Below are 18,015 nucleotides of genomic sequence, written 5' to 3'. Positions count from 1 at the left end.
GAAATTATCCATAACATAGTTAATATAAGAAATGGATGATTATAAATATATACTACACTGAATATAAACCCACACACAACATACCAGTATCACATGCAGACAACCATATCCATAACTAACCCACTAATGGCTAGCTATCTATGTTTTCTAACCAAAACATCATTAGTTGTTTCTTGAAAGAGCTGAGGGTTGTACTGTCTCTTATTTGATGTGGCAAACAATTCCAAAAATGAGGTCCTCTATATTTTATGGAAAATTGAGCGGTTGTTTTTAGAAATTAGAATGCAAATCATCAGCTGACCTGGTAAAGTAATTATGAATTTCATTGTTAAACTTAAATACATTTTGAAAACTGTCTGGAAATAGTTTATGAATTGACTGAAATACAAAAATGCATATTTGAAAGTTGTTTAAAGCAAAAATGGGGAGAATTCTGAGAGACTGAAACAATGGAGTTGAACTAGTGAATCTGTTAGAAAAAGTAATCATTTTTATAAAACGTTTTTGAAGCAGAAAAATACAATTGAGATTGGTTTTAAAATTGCTTGCCCAAACCATATTACAGTATGAAATATAAGGATATATCATTGTATAGTATAAGTTAATGAGTATCTTTCTTGCCACCAGGTGGCGTATTCTTCTGATGACTCCAATATTCTTTCCAATCTTATTAGATACAAGTGCTATATGATCTTTCCAAGTAAGGTTTTCATCTATAAGTACTCCAAGAAACTTTGTTACAGTGACCCTTTCTAATATATTATTGTCAATCTGGATATTATTAAGGTTAAGGCCACTCTTAACTGGGTGATTAAGAGGTCTGAACAACATATATGAACTTTTCTTTGCATTCAGAGATAATTTGTTTGCTTTGAACCAGGTGTCTACTTTACACAACTCCTGGTTCATTTCCACTATTAATTTTTGTTCGTCATTACCAGAAAAGAAAATATTAGAATCGTCAGCGAATAAAATGAAATAAAGTTTTGGAGAGATTAAATATAAATCATTTATATAAATAAGAAAAAGTAAAGGGCCAAGTATTGATCCCTGGGGCACTCCACAAGAAATCAATTTGTATTCAGAGGAGGTGTTATTCCATGAAACAAATTGCCTTCTTGATGATAAGTAGCTCTGAAACCATGACAAGGCAGTTCCATTTAAGCCATAAAGTGACAGTTTATGCAATAAAATATCATGATTGACGGTATCGAAAGCCTTCGATAAGTCTACAAACACGCCTAGTGTAGTTTCTTTATTATTACGAGCTAAGAGGATATTATCGACTAATTGGGTGAGAGCCATTGAAGTGGAATGTTTTTCTCTGAAACCATACTGATGGGCATAAAGCATATTGTTATCATTAAAATATTTTACCAAACGATTATAAACTAGTCTTTCCAAAACTTTAGAGAAACATGGAAGGATGGATATAGGCCTATAATTAGAAAATAAAGCAGAATCCTCTGCTTTATAAAGAGGGATAACTTTAGCTAATTTAAATTGATCTGGAAATACACCTGTTACAAGAGAGCGATTCAAAATATGAAGGAGTGGTTTGGAGATGTATGGAAGGCATTTCTTCAAAAGTTGAGATTTAAGTTCATCATACCCAGCTGCACATGATTTAAGTTTATTTATAATATCATTAAGCTCTTTCTCCGTGATCTGATCGAGCACAAAGGAATGAGAGGGACACTTTAACCCAGAGATTAACAATGGAGTATCTGGTATTTTTTCACCAAGCGAGGGACCAATATTTACAAAAAAATCATTAAATGCATTTGCTATTACAGATGGATTGGAGGTCATTGTGTCTGCCATTTTAAATTCAGTTTGCAAATTAGACCGGTTATTTTTTTTATTTATAAGCTCATTAATAATCTTCCATGTAGATTTCATGTCATTTTGAGATTCAGAAAATTTGTTATCATAAAACCTTCGTTTTGCTGACCTCAATAAGTGATTTAATTTATTTCTGTAAGTTGTATATTGATTCAAATTTAACGGTGAAGGATTAGTGAGGTAATCACAATGTAATTTATGTTTCTTTTTAATTGACCGTTTAAGGGCGGCTGTTAACCAGCCATTGTTCTGTTTCCTAACTTTATTTGTTTTCCTTTGCAGTGGAAAGGCCTCATCAAAAAGTCTGAAATACATACCATGGAAGAGATCATATGCAGCTTGGGTTTCATTTTCATTCATAACCGCATCCCAGTTTACTGTGGATAGGTCATTATTAAACTTCGCAATCCTGTTGTTGTTAAAGCTTCGTGCAAAATAAACATTGTTATGATTAGGGCTTATTATAACTGATTGTGGTGCCAAATAAAACACCGGATAGTGGTCGGATATGTCACAACGCAAAACACCAGGTACACCTGAAATGCTGTCATGATTTGTGAATATATTATCAATCAATGTTTGACTTGTGGGAGTAACTCTGGTCTGCGTTAATTAGATCAATGAATTGGGATGATTGACTACTAAACAAATTGATATTGGTATCTCCCAAAATATAACATGTTTTATTCTCATTCATAATCTTACCAAGTGCAGTATAAAAGCAATCAATGAAGCAGTTCGTATTTGAACTCGGAGGTCTGTAAATACAACCCACGATAACCTTCTTTTTAAAGAAAGGCTCAATAAGTTCTATAAAAACAGCCTCTGCTTCATCTCCAATTAAAGCTACCAGATCGTTGCGTGGGGAGAATGCGATGCCCTCCTTAACAAAGAGGGACACTCCACCTCCACCTCGCTCAGATCTAAAGCTCGGGTAGTGATTATAGTTATTAATAAAAACTTTTTTTACTTTATCTTTGTCCAACCATGTTTCAGTTAATCCAATAACGGTAAAGTTTATGGGGAGTATGTCAAGATAATCTATAAGATCGTCAAAATGTTTGTCATTATTAAGACTGCAAATATTGTGATGGAACAAAGAAAAGCAGTTTTCATTGCTTATATTTTTATCCACACAAATAGACTTTAAGGAGTCAGCTGAATAATAATCACAGGATGAAATGCCTTGATTAAAAACTGTGGAGTTGGTATCAGGGTCAACATTAGCTAAAGGAAAGAAATACTTTTCATCCCGAGAAAGATTTGTACCTGTTAACCTGAGTCGGCTCGAAGTGTCCAGGTCCACCATGAGAAAAATTAAAAATTAAAATAAAATAAAATTAAAATAACAAAAAAGTATAAGGAAAATAAAAACAAACTATTTATTTATAGGCTAGATTAGGCCTACGTCTCCTTCTCCAGTCTCTACAGGAGCAGTGCGCGAATGCACGACCAGCTTGTCATATCCGAGGTGCGCAGATACATCCACACTGAACACAAATATTATGCGGCGATACAGCGATTCTTAATGCAAATTAAGTAATCATCGTGTTTGAATGAGGCATCATATTAATAGTTTAGATGACAAATACTTGCAGGCGATTTTCATATAACTTTTTCATCACCCTCTCACTTTATAAAGCCCCACGGAAGATAAGGTTTACCGAGGCACCAGCAGGCCTTGAATTTCTTCTTTTTAAGGGGAAGGCCACTTGGCCTTTGGTGGCAGAAGGCCAACCTGAAAGGCAAAGATGGCCATGGCCTTCATGGCCTCTGTGAAATTCTTAACCTCGTACCCTGGTCACCAGTTTTAAAGTGATTAATCCAACTCACAGTCACAATGTGAGGTGCACTGTGAGAGAGTGTGCTGTACCGTACACATAGATATATGTGCCCATTTATCTCCTAAGTCTGCATAATAATGCTGTCTTGCACGGTATAGCGCACCGTGCAAATGAACCCCCCTCCCCTACCTCAAATATTTAAGGGGTTTTGTGCATGTCAGCAGCCACCATCTCATGCATCTCTTAAAGCATTATTTGTGGTGTACATCAAAAGCCAAATGGTCAATAAAAGGTTACGGCCATTGATAAAAGCATTGTATTTACGACAGACTGGTGGCAGATTGTTTAGTTTAATAGTGCAGAGCACCTTTTCCCACGAGGACTGTCTGAGAGGAGTGCATATGGAATGCTCTCTTATATACACTGCTATAGATGCTGTGACTTATGAGGCGTTTCTGAGGTGGTGCAACCATGCAAATTAATTATATTGATGAATGAATTAACTCATATGCTGCTATTTTAAACATAGGCTGAACTGTTTTCCTGCCAAATTGTCCTTACCTTTTAACGTGGGCACGCGCACGCATCGTGCACGATCTGTGCGCGACTCATCTAGTAGACGTGTAGACTCGGTGACAGCTTTCGGAAAAAAAAAAAACCCTATTGAAATAGACATATCCGTTGCGAGGCTGTATCCCTGCTTATCCACCAGTGTTTACATGAAAAAACATTGGAGACAGCCAGCTGTGCGCTATGGTAACACGTGGGCACGTTTGCGCACATAGCAGACGATATGTGCGCAGATCATATGCCAGGCGGGTAAAAGAATCAAACAGCTACAAAATAAAAAAAACCTGCGTGAAAAAATTCTATGGCCGTGCAGTCAGCTCACTTGTTTACAATGAAAAGCTATGCGTTCGTAGCTGCGATTGGACGTCAGACCGGATATGGAAACCTAGATCCGGTCCAAACGGAAATACGACCGGATACAGTTAGGAGGCGGGCCTAAAGAGCCAGAATCGGCTATAATCAGCGACCATACTTTTAATCGTTTCATAATGATTAAAGCTAATTAAATCTTCGGGCTCCTCGGGCATCGCAGAGTGGTACAGCGGGAAATCTCCGGTTTCGACGGGGATCGCAGGAAATTAGTTAATGTGGATTCTTTTTCCCTTTTAGATCATATGATTTAACCATTTAAACGCTATACCTTAGTTCAGTGGTTCTCAACCTTTTCAGGCCGCGACCCCCAAAATAATCATATTTTAATTAACAGGGGACACCCACACTCTTACGAGCACTAACAGTTTAGGCATTACATTTTGTATAACATGGTTCTATTGTGAAAATAGCAGCTCTACATGCTCACAAGAGGCGTTGTGAGCATGTAGATCGGCCATTTTCACAATTTCAGCCTCTAATATTTGACAATTTGAGAAGTTTAACTTGTCATTTTAGATGTATTAAAAGTCCTTAAATTGCCACTTTAGAAATTAAACTTTATGTTGGTTTGTTTACTGTTGAGTGAGAAAACAATGTTGCACATAAAGTTAATCATCTGGGGACCCCCCAAATTAATTTGGGGACCCCCCTGGGGGGACCCACAGGTTGAGAACCACTGCCTTAGCTGATGTGAGTCCCCCAGGGCTTTATACTAGGTCTGCTCCTTTTTCTTGTTTTTTATCCGTATAACAAAAAACATAAACAGGCACGCACACACGCATGTGTGTGCGAGAACGGAGGGATGCATGATTATCTACAGTAAAATGCACTGATTCACTGCTGTAAGGAAGTGACTCATTTATCGAACACGTGTGCGTATCATCGACAGAGAGTGAGACGTTCCGGAGACGTTCTGTGCTTGACAGTTTTCCATGTTTCTGAGAGAGGTAGAATAAATTGGTACATTTGAAATGTAAATGTCTTCATGTTTTGCAGCTGGCCCTTTCAAATCAATTCATTACTCAGGCACTTCAACAACAACTACCACATGCACACGTGCGCGTGCACGTGTATGCACACAACAAAAATGCATGAATGCACTCCTGCAGAAACATATGCACGCAAGACGCACGCACTGTCTCTTCCAAGCACTGAGGCTAGGAAATGAATGGTTTCAGTAAGATCTACTGTATCTGATTAAACAATATAGCGTTAAAAATAGTGCAGTCTCTTGAGACTTCAATTCTCTCCATATACAAATTCAATTAGTTGTCCTGACTTGCATGACCAACTCAGTTATTCTTTTCACATGTCTCCCTCCACCCTAATGGCAAATGATTTAGCAGTCTTTAAAGGTGCTGTAAGCGTAAGGGATTTTTAAGTGGTTAAAACAAAACGTTTATTGTTAAAAGGTTAAAGCTATATTAATCATTGCTATAGTGTTTGTTCAGTAGCAGGAGTGTTCCTGTCTCTCCAGCTCTTTAGGTGGGTTACAAACTTCATCCAATCAGGAGAGAGAACCCACAAATATAAGTTATTACTTATTACAGTTCCAAATGTGTGCTTCATTTATTTGTTTCTTCTTTTCCATGACAATAGTTTATCCTTAAGAGTTCTCTCTCCTGAATGGATGAAAGTTGAATGGTATTCTGACCTAATGTAGCTCTCAGCGTAAGTTCAATAAAAAGATCGAAGTTGTCATGCACAGCAGCGCAAAGTGTGCACTTTTAGCCAATCTTCCAATCTGCAGCCAGCCAATCAGGCAATTGGACTCCGCCTTTAAATATCACCACTGCCTCTGAACCTTGCCATTCTCCTTTCAGCATGCAACAAGAAACCCACCTCCATCCCCAACTCCACCTTGTCTCCTTCGTCAAGAGTTAAGGAGGTTCACCTTCTGAACTGTGTGTTTTTTTGTGATAAAAAAAGGGAAAAAAAGGAGGTGGATCACCTGCACTGTCACCACCAGCGCCTAGACTCCATTGGGGGGCTCTCCCAAGCTAATCGTATGTGTATAGTGTTAATTAAAAGTTAATCATATTATGTTTAATGTTAATGGAGTCTAATCGCCAACATGTGTTCTTGTTTTATTATTCAGTCTGTAATAAATCATTGTTTGCAACAACGTGATCCTCTTACTGAAATGTAAGTTCTGTTTGCTAAAGAGATGGAGAGATGTGGAGGGCCATTATTGAACAAAATCTATTGTACTTATTTTAACAAAGGACTTTCAGTTATGAAAATATGGTGATATAGGCCTATTCCCATTCAAATTAGGTGTGGAATTAATTATTATTCGATTTGACGTTTTAATTTTAGGGTATCTGTTGGAGTTCAAGACAAAGGTTTTTGGGGAGAGATTTTCATAATAAGGGATCACTGAGTCAACCTGAAAATGGTAAATGTGTCCACCTATTGTTGCCAGGGCAAATTAATCAACTCTTGTCTCAATGACAAGTAATAACCTTTGTGGTTTCGGCTGTCATCCCTTTGTCAGAGAATAGATAAGAAGGACGTCAGGAACCCGGTTTGACCGTGGAATGCCATCTGTGTCTGTTCACACTGTTTATTCAGTTAGATGGCTTCCTTGTCAGATCATCCAGAAACTCTGCAGTAACCATGCTACCTCTCATAGGGCAATTCAACCGGAAAAAATGATTCACTGACGCACCAAGGCACTTTCAGGCGAGGTGGTTTTGGAACATTGTGTTGCATGACAAGATAGGTGCACTTATGCAGGCATTTGTCTGAATTGTGTGGGGGTTGATGTTAAAATTAGTTTGGCATTTGCAATAAGTTTTAATTGGATGTTTAGAGACCAAGATGGCTGCAGAGGAGCTCAGAATAATTTACAGCTGTGATCTTTTGCGGACGGCTCTGGCATTTTCCCAGACCAATTACATGTTGCTTTCTTTGCTAAGAGTTCTGATATCTTAAACAATTGACAATTTTCACACAGCAGCCATTTTGCTCTTATACGCAGCGCTAAATGTCTGTGAATATGGTCAATTGACACATCAGTAGTACGTCTCCATATTAAGTACAGTATTTTCTGGACTATAAGGCGCACCTGACTATAAGGCGCACTGTCAATGAATGGTCTATTTTCAAAATGTTTTCATATATAAGGCGCACCTGACTATAAGGCGCACATAATAGACGCTACCGTTGCGTTATGCATCCAACAGATGGAGCTGTGCTAAAGGGAATGTCAATGTCAATGAATGATCCATATATAAGGCGCACTGGACTATAAGGCGCACTGTAGTTTTTTGAGAAAATTAAAGGCTTTTAAGTGCGCCTTATAGTCCGGAAAATACGGTAGTTACAATTAATACAGTAGTTATGCTGCATGGCTACTTCAGTCGGAATAAGGACCTCATCTTCGACTAAACTTCAGTTCACAAGTTTACAGGTGTAAAAGAGTCATCACAACAATTACAACTCGAACTGTGTGCTCCTCGGAGCACAGGACTCCGCCAGGCCGGGTTGCCGACCCAGGACCCACACACTTTGGAAGGCAGTCATATGCAATTCAGACTAACGTAGAACATCAACACCACGGCGGTGGACAGGGACAGTACTTTACCCTTGCAGACCATTTTTAGCAGTGCTTGCCGCTTCTAGGAGATGTTATGTATGCACGGTATATACATACAGTATATAGGCATGCCATTTTTATCTTTAATTCAGAAAATCAAGTCACGTTGTTCAGAAGCCTATTGTTCATATGTAGCTCATGGAATTCCCACAAGGCGTTCCTGTGATATCGTGTTCACAAGGCCATAACATGCGCGCGCGCGCACACACACACACACACACACACACACACACACACACACACACACACACACACACACACACACACACACACACACACACACACACACACACACACACACACACACACACACACACACACACACACACACACACACACACACACACACACACACACACACACACACACACACACACACACTTAGTGATTCTCAAAGTGAATTCCAGGGACTCTGTGGGTTCCTTTAGCGGGGTCTAAATTGACCCATACAAGTCTGTAACTCTTACAGTGTACAAATGGAACCAAATGAACGCTCCCGGGTTCATTTGGTTCCATTTGTACACTGTACACTGTCAGAGTTAAGGGGAGGCCTTTGAAATGCAAAAGTTCGAGAAAACACTGTACTAACTCACCCAGCCATGCTACTGGTCGTGGAGCACTCCGAGATCTGCGAGCTGGCGATCCACTTGGTCTCCCCCACCACGGTCCTGGCGTGGGGCAGGCGGCCCACGTCCTTCACCGTCATCATCAGGTGGCGCGACGACTTCAGCACCCGCACCGCGTCGTCGTGCGGGATGCCCAGGAAGCTGCGCCCGTTCACCTCCAGGATCTGGTCGCCCACCTGCAGGCCGGGGAGGAGGGCACAGAGAGGCATGGAGGGTGGGACTGAGCACGCTGGCAACGGTGGCATGACGGGACCGACAGCCTGGGACTGTCGCACATGATACAGGTTGACAGGACAAAGGTAAGAAGGAGGTAGAGTAACAGACAGAGGTAGTAGAGGTATAGTAATTAAAGTCATGGGTCAAACAGGTGAAGCCTAACCACTTAAGCCCTAGAATTCCTTGTGCGACAAATAGAAAACGTTGCTTTCTTGTTCATTTTTATCCCACAATTTTGCAACCCATTTTCCACCTAGTGCCAATTATCTAATGTAAACCTGGGCGCTACACTCCCTCTGCAAACCTGGGGAGAGCAACGACTGACCTCATGCTTCCTTCTATGCATGAGTAGTCCAAGCCGCTTCTTTTCACCTGACAGGGGAGAGATTCCCCGGTTGGAGGTAGCGCATGGAAGGAACATATTATTATATTATAATATATTCCAAACAGTTCCTTTCCCTATCAGGCGCCCCGGCTGGCCAGGAGGAGGCAGTATAGAGACCAGGATTACTGCATGTTTTTTGTGAGGGTACCTACCTACCCTAAGAGACACGGGGAGAACATGCAAACTCCACACAGAAAGTCCCTTTTTCCAAACCCACTTAGGGTATGGGCACTGACTTTCCCTCACAATATGTGATTAATGTATACACGATGATGTCGCTTGCACAAAACAACTGATCTACAATGTAACGTGTTGTGATGTTCATACAGTGAATATACTGTATGTATGAGAAGAGAAGTAGCTCCAATTATTATAAAAAATTAAATATGCTTTTTGCAAGTCTAATGTATGTTGAGTGCCTTCTCTGTTGGAACGAGATATGCTGTAATAGTCATCTGCAGGTACATAAAAAAGGGTATGAAGGGGTGAATCATATCTATATATTATTTGATCATAAGACAACAGAGAGAGGACAACTAGGGCTCCTATAGTGTTGTTCCACCGATTCCTCAAGGAATTGAATCCTATTTCCCCGGAGGCATTGGGGGTAAGATGTGAAGTTAAATTGGTTTGACCTTCTATGTTGATAGCCTCCAACCCTTTGGTGTTAATGAAAATTGCATTTGAACCTGCTGTAGTGTTGTGTCGCTGCCTTGGGGTCCCTAACAAATAACAGGCTGTGGAGCGAGTGGGAACTTATATCTAGACAGAATAGAAGACTTATCAACACTGCCAGTGTGAGGCCATTTCGGTACCACTGCACAGCTGCACTTCAAACCTCATTAGTCATCTGTGTTTGGACTTTTTTTTCCTTTCTCTTACGCCAGACGAGTGTATTCAACTTGCCTTCCATTACCTTCGCCATTTGTGACACTTTCACTTAAACCCAATAGATTTAGTTGACTGGTTTTGTCCCCCAGGGCTCCATACTTAGTTGGTATACTCCTTTTTTCCATCGACAACAAACATCTTGGCCAAAAATAGATGATCTGCAACACTGTTTCCCAAACAGTGGGTCGGGACCCATTTGTGGGTCGCGGATCGATTTTTGTGGGTCACAAACATTTCATTTCCTACATAAAAACAAAAAACTAATTATATTGTTTCATCAATTAAAAACTCTTCCAACACTTTTCAAAAGTATTTAATCTAATACATTTCCATGAAAAAATAAACAAGCAAACCAAACATTTTTTTTTTAAAGTATCTTCGTGCCGCGATGTGAGCTTGTAGATTTGCTATTTTCACTAGTTTGGGTCCCGGGCAAAATGTCAAATTTCTCTTTTGAGTCTCGAGCTAAAAAGTTTGGGGACAAGCAACGCAATGCATTGTGAGCTTGTAGATCTGCTATGTTTGCCAAATATGCTCCCCAGAACAGGGACAGGGTTCATGTTGTTAAAACAAGCTCAAGCTCCTTTGCTGAGCCTTTGTCTCTCTATCTCTCATAATAATAAACTACTCTTGAACAGTAGACTGCCTATTCTAGTCGTTTCATTAACACAAAAAAAAAGCCCTGCCGCAGTCACTGGTCTTGTAAATTGCTTTGCACGGCATTTAGACTTGATTTAGTGTTTAGCATTTAAAACAGAGTTCCCATGTGTCAGCTACTCTTTCCTTTGTTTTATTTCCATTTTATTCTGGCCGACCAAGCCAATCTCACTGCGATTCCAATATTCTGTCTGAGCAGTAGCCAAAGGAACATTTCTGATTAAAAGCCTCTACCGGTAATACTAATAATCCTGGCTATTCTACAACTGTGTAACAACAAACAAGGACACAGATCACCGATTCCATCATCCCTTGACTCAAATATACGTGTGCCTGTACTTCCACAGGAGAAAACATCGACAACTTCTACTTTGTTTGACATCTGAGAAATTGTAATTTAAAAAAGATCTACAATCATTCCATTGCAACAGGTTGCAAAATCATGATAATATTGAATTGATTGAATGTTTTTGATTGCATGAATGAATGAATGCATGAATGAATGATTAAAAAAAAGAATACGGTATGTCCATTGGTCATTTTATCCTTTCAGTCAGTCTTTCCATTAAAAATTACTTCTTCAGTCTATCAAAGGGAATATGCAAATGTCTGGTGTGGAGTCCCTCTGTTCCAACTTCCAACAGTAAATCCCTCATCAAAGAGACTGTTCCTATCGCAGTCAGCTGCTGCTAACTGCTAATGCAACATCTGAGGCAAAGATTGCATTACAGACACAAAAAGAGCAGATGGGCAGGGCTTTTGTAAACATCTGATTTTGTTTACAATGTTTTCATGAGCTACAGTATAATATAGTGTAGTCTATCAACAGTGAATATATGAATGGATACATCTATCGCCAATTAATATAACGTATGTTGTTTATTGTTATGTCAGGGTTATAGGTAATAGGTCATAGGTTAGGTCAAGGGATTGACTGGATAACGAAGGGGGCATGGTTAATCCTACATACTGTATTGCGTATTACATGCGTGCATTTTGTTGGCGGACAGGGGATAGACTTTCATGGGGTTCGGCCTGAAACCGTTCTTTTGTGAAGCACCAGTGAAGACACATCACAACTGAGTGACCTAGTAACTGAGTAACTCTTGAGTAAAGGGGAACACACACCAGACGCGAGCGGCTGCGCAGCGTCACATCACAGTATTGACACGTGTGAAGTGCCGCGCGGTTAATACCAACTGGATGTGGCGCGCTGCACGACGCATCCATTTCCCCCGGTGGAGAGAGCATTTTAACCGTGCGGCAACGCTGTAAAAATAGAACAGCAGCGTATCGGCTCAGCGGGCGAGGTGGCAGACCCGCGACTGCGCGCGTCTGACGCGGCCGGTGTGGGTTAGTTCATGGAAAATAATGGAGGCGTATGTTTTGACGCGTCGCGGCCGGTGCGTGTTTCCCTTTAGTTCGTTTTCTTAGTTTCTTTTGGACCACCTTTTGTGAACACACCTAACTGAACGGGTTGACGAGACAGAGCTGGCCAGGGAACTACAAGAAGAGGTAAGAATGAACTCATGCAAAGCCCTGCCTCGTGTCCAAGGCCAGCTATGATGCCAGTGGCTTTCATGCATAATGCACATGTCTGGTCTATAATTAAACCCTTGACGCTGTGCGAGTTGATGCTTTGAATTAATGTGTGTAGAGTGGAGATCAGTGGTGTGGGTTTGAGATACTAATAACAAGTGTAATAATGATGGATATACTGTATGCACAATCTAATCTAATAACATATAAATGAATATAATCTAGCATATCGCAGGGAGAAGATGAATGAATATACTGTATCTATCACCAATGGGGCAATGGGGGGAAATAGATACTGTATACCAGGGGTCTTCAACAGGGGGTCCGGGACCCCTAGGGGGTTACTTCAAGGGGGCCACCAAATCTTTGTGTGATCATTATTACTTTACAACAATAGCAGCTCTACAGTGCGAGGCGTTGAGTGCTTGTAGAGCTGCTATTGTTGGCAAATAGGTGTGTCAAATGTACGTATCCGTGATTTAAGCGGTTAAATGTCATAGACTGCTTTCATAAAATCGATAAAAATCTGCAACACAATTTGATACAGTATGTAGTGGGGGTCCCTGCTTTATCTCCCTCTCAGTTAAGGGGTCCTTGGCCTGAAAACATTAGAGGCCCCTGCTGTATACTGTAGGATTCTGTTTCACAAGCACCGACACATCATCAGCGTTGTTTCCTGTAGTTACTGGGTCTTTCGGGTCTTAACAGGCATCATCATGCAGGCGACCCGACTGAGGCCGGTCAGGCCCCGGCCTGTGTCCAAGTGACATTCTACTGCCAACACTGATCTCCCCTCTTCAACCTGAGCCATCTGGATGCTTCTTCTGTTGGCACCTGTTGTGCCCATGGCGCTGTAGGACTTGCTCAGGGAAGTGACTGGCAAATCACTCCCCTGCCCACCGCCCCTGGGATCAGGGGCGTCACAAGGGGGGGAAAGTGGGACTGGGTTACTAGGGCCCAAGGTGGAGTGGGCCTTAATTATTTTATACTTTAGTTATTGAAAAATGAGCAGATGTACAAGCTCACAGTGCAGCACCGAGTGCCGCGCTGTGAGCTTGTAGATCTGCTAATTTTGATGTGTATTCTTTGTGTTTGATATGTATTCTTTAAGCGAACATTTGTAACTCAAAACTATATATTTTGAGATGGGGGTCCGTGGCCAAATACATATCATTTTGGGGGTCCTTCACATGAAAAGGTTTGAGCACCACTGACATAGAAACATAGGTTTTTCAAAAAACCTTAGAAGGATTGGAAATATTCAAAGACTTTTCACGATTTTTCAAAAATAGCAGATCTACAAGCTCGCAGCGTGGCACCAGCTTGTATATCTGCTATTTTTCAATAGTTAAAGCACAAAAGAATGCGTAATAATGCGTTCCCAGTCTAAATGGGTTAAACCCCCCCCCCCCCCCCCACCTATGAAGAACATTCATGGGGGCCCGCAGTGAATCCTTGTACCCAGGGCCCAGAATTTGGTGTGACACCCCTGCCTGGCATACAGCTGGTCCTCCTCCACCAGCTCATGGCATGTTATTCTCTCTCTTGAGCCCCCATCCTCCATCCTCTCCTCCCAGAGCGCTGTTAGCTCCAGCGTGATCAGTTGTCTTGTGGCCTTAGAGACCAAGATGATGTCAGGGCTTTAGATTATTCTTTTATTTGCATGTCCTTCACACAAAGTGCCCAGCCCTCATGGGTTTATAAGACACCATATAAGCTTATCGTCACTGTCGGGCGGAAACCTCTTATCTCCAAGTTTCAAATTTGTACGTTTTTTTTTCGCAAAGTAAAGCCCTGCTTCATCAGACAAGGCTGTCGCACAAAAGTAGTGAAAACAGCCGATCTGCAAGCACACAACGTTGTGTGCTTGTAGATCGGCTGTTTTCACTAATTTAGTTCATTTTTTTAATTATATAAAAATGAATGGTTTTGGACATACAAGGTTTCCACCCGACAACGACGTTATACAGCATGTTTATATTCACATAATACATTCAATTTACAGCTCAGAAATATACGGAGTGTCCTGTCTTCTTTCTAGCTAGGGAGGAACTGTAAAGTTTGTGCACTTGGTGAAAAGTTTTAGATTTTTGGTATGGTGTTAGGTATGGGTATAAGGTTTTCAAAAACCATCGCAAACAAGTTGGGCTCACCCCCTAGTGGTCCGTTTGTAATGAATCAAATATTAGATATGTCAGTACATGGTTCAAACCCCAAATAATTGATGAAAGAGATTGTTCAATGGATTCTGTTACTATTGGGTATGATAAACAACATACTAAAAATTCTGGAAAAAATAACTATCGGAAAGGCACCATTTTCAAGATTGCGTCCACGATGGCTGCCGGGAGCTGAAAATGCCTATAAACTGGGTTTTAATGTGTAAAAATTCCTAATAAATCTGCACTTGGTGAAGAGTTTTTGATTTTTGGTAAGGTGTTAGGTATGGGTATAAGGTTTTCAAAAACCATCGCAAACAAGTTGGGCTCGCCCCCTAGTGGTCTGTTTGCAATGAATCAGATATTAGATAGGTCAGAGTATATTGTAGACCACTAGGGGGTGAGCCCTACTTGTTTGCGATAGTTTTTGAAAACCTTATACCAATACCTAACACCATGTCAAAATGTAAAAGCTAGTTACCAAGTGCATATTTTATATGAATTTTTACACATTAAATAGGCATTTTTTTGCTCCCGGCAGCCATCATGGACGCCATCTTGAAAATGGTGCCTTTCCGGTAGTTATTTTTTCCTGAATTTTTAGTATGTTGTTTATCATACACACTAGTAATAATCTCTTTCATCAATTATTTGGGGTTTGAACCATATACTGACGTATTTATTATTTGATTCATTGCAAACAGACCACTAGGGGGTGAGCCCAACTTGTTTGCGATTGTTTTTGAAAACCTTATACCCATACCTAACACCATACCAAAAATCTAAAACTTTTCACCAAGTGCACGAAATTGATGATTTCTGACCAGTTTCTACCCAGCTATTCCCTCAATTCAGACTGGGTGATGTGTGATGGAAACCGGTCAACCGTCATCGGCCAGTACTCGGGCCGTGGAGAGCAAATCAACAGAGCGGTTCTTTAGCATTTTCTCTGACCTTTGTCTTTCCATGACAAAGTGAACGGCCTTGGCTGTGGGTGTATGGGCTGCCTTTGGCACCTTAGAGCAGCCGCTCAGTTTGTGTTCTTGTTTCCCTGCTTTGGAACACAGGTGGCATAAAAGTGTTTTTCATTTTGGCCCATGATGGACCGGGGAGGACATCATTTCAGATTACATTATTACGGTGCAGACAGGCTATTTGGAGATATATGTCTGGACAGTGAACATATCAAAAAGCATTGTGGCATGTTGCCGTCACTGGGACAAATACAGTATGTTATGACCTAAGTATTGCCACATGTGTGAATGACCCAACCAACTCCATTATCGGCTAGATCCCTCACATAATACGAAGCAGATGTCTGACTTGGATGTCTGCGTAATCTGCGATCTGTCTGATTATTAATTCCTTCTGTCAGTTATGTTTGTACCACCAGTCAATCGAAGGTTCCGGTGTGAAAAGTATGCACATGGCGTTTCGCAAGAGGAGAGTGTCTACACAAGTTCACTGATAATTGTAAATTGTACATACAATGTATGGTAAGTAAGGTATGGCAGGCCATGCCAGTATCGTCTCAAGAAACCTTAGTGTGCATGGGTGACAATCCCTAATCCCTAATAGATGGAGAGAGAAAAGAGACAAGTGTTTTTGTGCTCTGTGTGTGTGTGTGTGTGTGTGTGTGTGTGTGTGTGTGTGTGTGTGTGTGTGTGTGTGTGTGTGCGTGCGTGCGTGCGTGCGTGCGTGCGTGCGTGCGTGTGTGCATCTCTCTGTGGTAAACAAGTTTCTGCCACAACACAGCATATCAAAGGAAACTGATTTTTCTGACACAAGATGTTTGTTCACGCAACACAAATGAAGCTTTTCAAAATTTGCATCAGAAAGGTCAGTTGTCTTTGGTCGGAAAATGTATTTTCCTCCAATATTTGTATTTCTCAGAGTCTTTCACAAGCTTGTCTGTATTCCCCTGCAGCAGACAAGTCACAGGCATCAGGTCAAGGATTGGTCTGTGATGTCACGTCATACGATAGTGCTTCTGTCAGCAATACACAAACAGATCCGTGTATGCTAGTGGCATCCCTTATCAACTCTCAGCCGTTTTATTTCAGACCACAACAAAAAGCTCTGCTTATGCAGCTTGTGTGGATGCTACAGCACCACTTAATCGATAAAAGCTTTTCTAAGGAAAAGCTGTTCAGAAAACAACGGTGCTACCACCAAGCTACGGAGAAATGTACTAATTGTAGCAATGCTACTTCCCAACAGTGATCTCTATTGTCTTCCTTAAACTATCTCTCATGCACAACACGTCCATTTTCAACCTCTCTCCATCATTCTCTCTGACTTACGACGGCTTGTACTGAGTTGAATGTGCGTTGTAATTTCGGGGTTTCGGCGTATGCTCTCACATTCACAATCACAATGTATGTGCTGGTTTTAAACTGATGTCGGCTTGCACCGGCGAACTTCAATTTATACAATTGGCTAGTTCCGCTACATCCCATAAGTCATAGGGACATGAGCGTCCTATGAGGTCCTTCATGGCCTGCTGTCAACATGCACGAGAAATATGATGTTGCTCGCCAAGATTAGCTGAAGAGAAAGAGCACACAGACAGAACCACGCACGCACGCACGCACACACACACTCTCTCTCCTGGGAGAGATGAATAAATATGTTTGACCACAGTGAATACACAAAAGAATACTGAGCCGGAATGTGTGCATTCATACAGTACATACAGCCTTAAAGCCAGGAGAACTTCCATAATACAGTGCATGTGTGAAAGTGACTTATGTTAGCATATAGAGGTCATGCAGTTACACACATTTACACGTGGGAGCTGTGTGGAGTCCAGTAGTGCTGAACACTGAGCAGCCACATGGGAGCAACTGGATATTATGCAGGCAAGGTCATTTCAATAGTGGTGGATGAGAAAGATGACAGCACTGGTTCTAAACGTGGCGATCTGGGGACCCCCAGAGGTCCTTCAGGGCAGTGGTTCCCAAAGAGTGGGTCGGGACCCATTTGTGGGTCACGGACCAATTTTTACGGGTCTTTTTACGGGTCTTTTCCTACAATTAAAAAAATATATATTTACCAAAGATCTTCATATATTTAAAAATCACACTCGTGTGAACTGAGCGGTGGTGTGTGTGTGTGTGTGTGTGTGTGTGTGTGTGTGTGTGTGTGTGTGCCCCCTGTGTGTGTGTGTGTGTGTGCCCCCTGTGTGTGTTTGTGCCTGGCCTATGCCTGGCCTATCCTGAACAACAGCGCCCCTCCCTTAACATGTGTGGTCAGAAAAGGTTACTGCAGGGCCAGGCTACATACCCGGAGACAGACAGACATACAGACAGACAAACAGACAAACAGACAAACAGACAGACCCACACACACGGCCACGTATAGGAGCGTT

General features: G+C 41.3%; 1 protein-coding gene across 1 annotated transcript in view; it reads right to left on the bottom strand.

The window, feature by feature from the left end:
* The window catches only part of whrna (whirlin a), a gene marked incomplete at both ends in the record, with an annotated part of 264,691 nt that overhangs the window by 86,456 nt on the left and 160,220 nt on the right, over positions 1-18,015 (bottom strand). The window contains one exon of the mRNA XM_080742584.1: positions 8,766-8,974. Coding sequence (XP_080598710.1) covers positions 8,766-8,974 — 209 coding nt within the window. The remainder of the gene's footprint in view (positions 1-8,765; positions 8,975-18,015) is intronic.

This window comes from Nannobrachium achirus (genome assembly GCF_963921795.1).
Source record: "Nannobrachium achirus genome assembly, chromosome: 15".
Lineage (NCBI taxonomy): Eukaryota > Metazoa > Chordata > Actinopteri > Myctophiformes > Myctophidae > Nannobrachium > Nannobrachium achirus.
This window is presented reverse-complemented; position numbering and strand designations above follow the sequence as displayed.